At 37.4% G+C, this 6,654-nt stretch overlaps 1 protein-coding gene across 1 annotated transcript in view; it reads left to right on the forward strand.

Moving 5' to 3' along the window:
* Positions 1-6,268, forward strand: part of LOC134343699 (uncharacterized) — a 62,203-nt gene extending 55,935 nt beyond the window's left edge. Inside the window, exon 10 of the mRNA XM_063042454.1 lies at positions 6,040-6,268. Coding sequence (XP_062898524.1) covers positions 6,040-6,076 — 37 coding nt within the window. The 3' untranslated portion in view covers positions 6,077-6,268. The remainder of the gene's footprint in view (positions 1-6,039) is intronic.
* Positions 6,269-6,654: the final 386 nt, after the last annotated feature.

Genomic DNA, 6,654 nt, shown 5'->3' on the forward strand with positions numbered 1-6,654 from the left:
AATACAAAGATTTATTTAAGATTAACTTTTTACCATTAATTGACCATATTATTCAACTTTCATCTAAATGGTTTCCTTTATATTTAACTTTGATTGGTCATATTAATGCAGTTAAGATGTTTTTTTTGCCAAAATTTTTTATATATTTCAGGCATTACCAATCTTTGTTCCAAAATCTTTTTTTGATAAAGTCGACTCCAAAATGTCTTCATTTATTTGGCAAAATAAAAACCCAAGACTGGGTAAAATACATTTACAGAAAGCTAAGAGAGATGAAGGCTTAGCATTACCTAACTTTAGATTTTATTATTGGGCAATTAATATTCGACATATGAAATTTTGGTTACTTGACCAGGATATACTATCCATTCCTAAATGGGTAGCATTGGAATTACAATATGTTCAGGGTTATACACTTGGCTCTATTTTAGGTTCCTCTCTTCCTTTTGATTTGAAACGCCTTAAACAGGTGTCTAACCTGATAGTTAAATATACCTTACATATTTGGTTTCAATTCAGAAAATTTTTTGATCTTAATCAATTTGGGTTAGCGATTCCTATTTTAGGTAACATTTTTTCCTCCCTCTTTTACGGATTGTGCTTTTCAAATTTGGAAGACTAAGGGTATTTCACGGTTTTTGGATTTATTTTTAGATGGTTCCCTTATGTCTTTTGAACAATTATCTAATAAATATAATTTATCAAGAATACATTTTTTTAGATATCTACAAGTTAGAAATTTCCTAAGTACTATACTTTCTTCCTTTCCAATGCTTCCTCCTACATACATTTTAGATACTATAATTAACCTTAATCCATGTCAGAAAGGTGCATCGGCTATGATTTATAATATTATTATGAAACTTAGGAAAGCTCCATTTGATAAGATTAGGGTAGATTGGGAACAGGAATTGGGGTTTATCATTTCCGTGGATGACTGGGGGCAGATTTTACAATTAGTCAATACTTCCTCTATCTGTGCTAAACCTTCCCTAATTCAATTTAAAGTTGTTCATAGAGCACATATGTCCAAAGATAAATTAGCTCGCTTTTATTCTCATATTAACCCTTTTTGTGATAGATGTCCGGGGCAGATAGCCTCTTTAACTCATATGTTTTGGTCTTGCCCTACTCTGGAAACTTTTTGGAGAGACATTTTTAATATTATCTCCAAGGTATTGAATATAGATATCTCTCCTCACCCTATTACTGCTATCTTTGGACTACCTAAAATTTCCAGTAATCTTTCCCCTTCAGCCCGTAGAATGATTGCATTTCTTACTTTAATGGCGAAAAGATGTATCTTACAACATTGGAAAGAGCTTAATGCTCCAACTACCTTTTTTTGGTTTTCTCAGACGATATTATGCCTGAATTTGGAGAAAATTAGAAGCAATCTTTATGACTCCTCATTTAAATTTGAACAGACCTGGAGATCTTTTATTCAATATTTTCATTTAATGTAATATATACCCTTCTTGTTTTTTTTTACTGTTTTTAATGGAGGTCGGGATTGAGGACATGATTTTAAGTTTTTTAACTCTGTTTGGTTTCAAGTTAGCCCATTGCTTTATTTTGCTTTTAGTTAGTTGCACGGTGGGTTTTTTTGGGGTGTTTTTTTTTCCTTTTCTCTATTGATATATATAAAAAATTAGTATACTATTATGTTACCTTGGTACGTTATGTTTAAATTACATTGTTTGTATTATTTTTTTGTATTAATATCTTCTGTAATTTTATTATATTCTAACAGTGTATTAGTGCCTATATGGCTTACCTTTTTGTATACTTATTCAATAAAAAGATTTAAAAAGAAAGAAAGTGGTGTCACAGGTAGATAGGATGTAAAGAAAGCTTTTGGCATATTGGCCTTCATAAACCAAAATATTAAGTACAGGAGTTGGGATGTTCTGTTGAATTTGTTAAAAATGTTGGTGAGGCCTAATTTGCAGTATTGTGTGCAGCTCTGGTCACCAACCTACAAGAAAGATACCATTTCTGGATTTCAGTTCATCATTCAACATTATTGTCCCACAAATTTTCAAAGTTCATTACCGATGTATGTATATAATGTGCAACCTTGAGATTTGTCTTCTTGCAGGAAGTCACAAAACAAAGAAACACAATAGAACCCATTTAAAAAAACCCACACAACAAAGACCATTATACACCCTTATAAAGAATAAATCATGCAATCAATCAAAAAGTAGACAACTAACACACAGAAGATGAACTGCGGAGTCCTGGAAAGTGAGTGCAGCGAAATAGAGCCAGTTCAGTGTCTCGGTGAGCGGTGAACAATCTCCTACTCCTCAGTCTAAATACACCTCTGTGCAACTGTGTGCTGGACTTCTAACCAAACGCTCCTCCCTCCCTAACATCCTCAACAAGGGCTCTATGCTGAGCCCATAGCTATACACTTTGCTCATGCATCACTGCTTGGCCAAACACTCAAGTATTCATATTGTCAAGTTCGTTAATGACATGACAGTGGTGGAGCTCATCACCAACAACAATGAGACAACCTACATGAGAGCAAGTGGATGAGCTCAAGGTCTGGTGCAAGGCAAATAACCTTTTCCTCCATGTCAACTTGACAAAGGAGATGGTTATCAATTTAGGGGATTACGCATCACTCACACCCCTCTTTACATTGGCGGAACAGCTGTGTAAACTGCGAGCATTTTCAAACTCCTGGGAGTGCATATCTCACACAACTTCTCATGGTCTCAGAACACAATCTACACAATCAGGAAGGCTTACCAATGCCTCTACTTCCTGAGGAGGCTGAAGAGAGCTGGACTTTGCACATTTGTACTCATGTCATTCTACAGATATGCAGTAGAGAGCATCCTGCCATGTTGTATCACTGCATGGTATGGAAATTGCTCTGCAGTAGACAGGAAGGCTAGGGGTAGTCAAAACTGACCAATGCATCACCAGCATCATTATTTTATTGTTTTTTGTGTTGCATTGAGATTCAGAATAACAATTACTTTGTTTTCCTTTACACTTGTGCACTGGAATGATATTAAACAACCTTGAATCTTGAAAGTGTGCGGAGAAAATTTACAAGGGTTTTACCAGGATTTGAGGTCGTGAATTATAGGGAAAGGTTGAATAGGTTACAACTTTATTCCCTGGAGCGTAGAAGAATGAATGAAGATTTGATAGAGATACTCAAAATTATGAGGGGTGTAGATAGGGTAAATGCAAACAGTCTTTTTCCACTTAGGTTGGGTGATACTAGAACTGAAGGTCATGGGTTAAGTGTGAAAGGTAAAACATTTGAGGCAAACATGAGTGGAAACTTCTTAACTTGGGCTTCCAGCGAAAGTGGTGGACGTGTGTTCAATTTCAACATTTAAGAGAAATTTGGATAGGTAGACGGATGGGAGTATATGGACATCTATGGATTGGGTGCAGGCCGATGGAACTAGGCAGATTAGTAGTTCAGCATGGGCTAGATGGGCCAAAGGGCATGTTTCAGTGTTGTGGTATTCTGTGACTCAATCTTTCCTCTTCCTTTTCTGGCTCTCTTCTTATCCCTCATTTACTATTTGATATGCCTCACCTTGTCCTTTTTTCCCCTCTTTCATTTTCCCTTTCCCCTCATCAAGGTGCCTCCCCCTCTTCGTTCTCCCACTTCTCATTATCCTATTTCCCCAATCGCTTGATCTATATATTCTCTTACTCTGCATTCCTGCTTAATTTGTATAATGTTCTACATTTTGACTAAATGCAGTTGGACTGATTAGTTCATATTAAAATGAAGTGAAAATATGAAAGTCATGTGAACTCATCAGTTTTTTGTTGTTAGCATTTCTGAAATACTTGGGCAATTTTATTGCCACACATCTATTGTTGTGTTAACTGTGGTTCTTGGAAAGGACTGCATAATGGCTTTGGCTATGTCTATACACCTAATAAACAAAAGAATTGCGTCTCAGATCAATTGCACATTTTGTTCTTGTTATAACCGAGTTAATAAAAAAGGCCTTTTGAATCCAAAAAAAAATGTTGCCATAAAGTTCAAGACTGTCTTGAGTATAATGACTTTCCCATGTCATTGCTTGTGTCAATTTGGTGTGAGGCTGACGTTCTTACAATGTCATTCATTCCCCTAAGCTATTAGATTTAGCCAGTAATGTTTGCTTGTTCCTATATGATACCTTAAATCACAACAACAACCTGGATTTGTGCTTTTAATGTAAAAATTCTCCAATCACATGGATTACAAAATCATAAAAAGAAGGTATTAAGAGGGACTCTAAAAGTGCTTTTTAAGGATGGGCAAAAGAGAGATGGAAAAACAAAGGTGCAGGGAAGGAATTGGGTCTTAATAATCGTACGACTGATGCTTGAAATTCTTAACTTTGTGTTAAAGTCCCTACACGGTCTCTTAACCTTAAAGTATAAAATTGTAGTGATTCTTTGAGCTGGCACAGTTGTGCCTGTAGTGAAGTTGTTGCCCCACAGTTACAGCAACCTATGTTCAACTGGCACAGAGTGCAGTTACAAGGATGCTGTAAAAATTGAGGACCTGAGTTACAGGGAAAGGTTGAATAGGTTAAGATTTTATTCCATGGAGGGTAGGAGAATGAGGGGAGATTTGCAGAGGTATACAAAATTATGAGGGTTACAGATAGGGTAAATGCAAGCTGGCTTTTCCCACTGAGGCTGGGTGAGAGTAGAACTAGAGGCTATGGGTTAGATGTGAAATGTTTAAGGAGAACGTGAGAGGAAACTTCTTCACTGAGACAGTCGTGAGTGTGGCATGAACTCCCACCAGAAATGGAGAACATGAGTTTGATTTTAACATTTAAGCGAAGTTTGGATATGCACGTGGATGGGAGGGGTGTGGAGAGCTATGATCCAGGTGCAGGTCGATGGGACTAGGCAGAATGATGGTGAGACTAGATGAGCTATTTCTGTACTGTAGTTCTCCATGACTCTAACTGAATAGATAGTCTTAACACTTGTAGCAAAATAATCCTTGATGGCGACTGGGAGGCTGGGAGTGGGATATTTGTGATGGTAGGGAGAAAGCAAAGAAACTTGTTGCCTGCTGTTGAGGGTGGCATTCTTCAATGAGCATCTGGGATTCTTGGAATCACATCGTATAATGCACATCTTTAAAAGGATAATTCAGAAGTGGGAGGGAAATCCCGTTCAGAATAATTGAACTTCACAGCACAGGAGACCGTTTAGCTCATAATGTCCATACCTGCAATAATTGACTTCTAAGTTGTTGTCACTTCCAGTCTCTTGGTCCTTAGCCTTGTTGGTTATGGTTCTTCAAGCTACTCATTTGTAGCTTTGTCTGTGAGCTCCTGGTTAATCTGCATTGTCCTTTTACTGAAATGCTTGGAGTTGCCATTATTAAAGATGTGGCTATTTTTGGAGCAGACTTCTCCCATTTGGTTGTCTAATTGTCCACAGCTATACCTCTGATCCACCTCTGTCACTTGGTCTAAAAATTGGACCTCTTTTATCCTCCAGCGCCATTGGCATATCATTATCAGAGGACTCATGTTGGTGACTTCTGAGGGTAATTAAAAATAGGAATCAATGCTATTGTTGTTAGCAGCGCCCATATCCCACAAATTAATACGAAAGGGGGAGAAAAATATGTCTGTCTTAAAGGGTTCATGTTGCCAAAGATCGTTAAAACTACTATTGGTACTTCCCAACCTTGCATATCAAAACATTTTGCTGCTGTAAAAATATAACAAATCTCTGTACATGAAGTGGTGCTGCTTTTCCAGGACTTGTGGTAATTTTTTAAAGATTAAACATTGAGAGAGATTCTGGGTTGAGAGTGAATACTTGAAAACTTTATCCCATTCATACTCTTAAAGTTAATTAGTTAAAATACCCCCTGTGGTGAAACTTAGCTGCATGGGTTTTCTGGAATTTTCTAAGTAACAGATTCATTTTAAAACTATTGCATTTCCTTGAATAGAAAATAGCTTCAATCTGTTCTCTAATGATTGACTGTTTCTTTAACTTATTTATTCATTATTTTCAATTCTGCAGGAAAGGTTTATGGGGGTCACATCCGACACTGGCATAAGGAAACAAGAAGGAAAGAATGTCTGGTTGATGACTGCATATAATCCTGAACATGGTGATGATTAACTTGATATACTATGAAATCTGTCAACACAATGGAATGAGATGAAAAATTCACAATTACATGTAACAAGAATGCAACAAGCATTTGATAAGCCAGAAAAGAAAGTACCCATTATTTGCATCAAGACACTCACATACACGCACATATACATACATAACTAAGGAACACACATAAAAGTTGCTGGTGAATGAGGCAGACCAGACAGCATCTCTAGGAAGAGGTACAGTCAACGTTTTGGGCTGAGACCCTTCGCCAGGACTAACTGAAAGAAGAGCTAGTAAGAGATTTGAAAGTGGGAGGGGGAGGGGGAGATCCAAAATGAAAAGAGAAGACAGGAAGAGGAGGGATGGAGCCAAGAGCTGGACAGTTGATTGACAAAAGGGATAAGAGAGGATCATGGGACAGGAGGCCCAGGGAGAAAGAGAAGGGGGAGGGTGGGAAACCCAGAGGACAAGGGGTATAGTGAGAGGGACAGAGGGAGAAAAAGGAGAGACAGGAAAAGAATGTGTGTATAT

The sequence above is a fragment of the Mobula hypostoma genome, chromosome 3 (assembly GCF_963921235.1).
Source record: "Mobula hypostoma chromosome 3, sMobHyp1.1, whole genome shotgun sequence".
In the NCBI taxonomy this organism is placed as follows: domain Eukaryota; kingdom Metazoa; phylum Chordata; class Chondrichthyes; order Myliobatiformes; family Myliobatidae; genus Mobula; species Mobula hypostoma.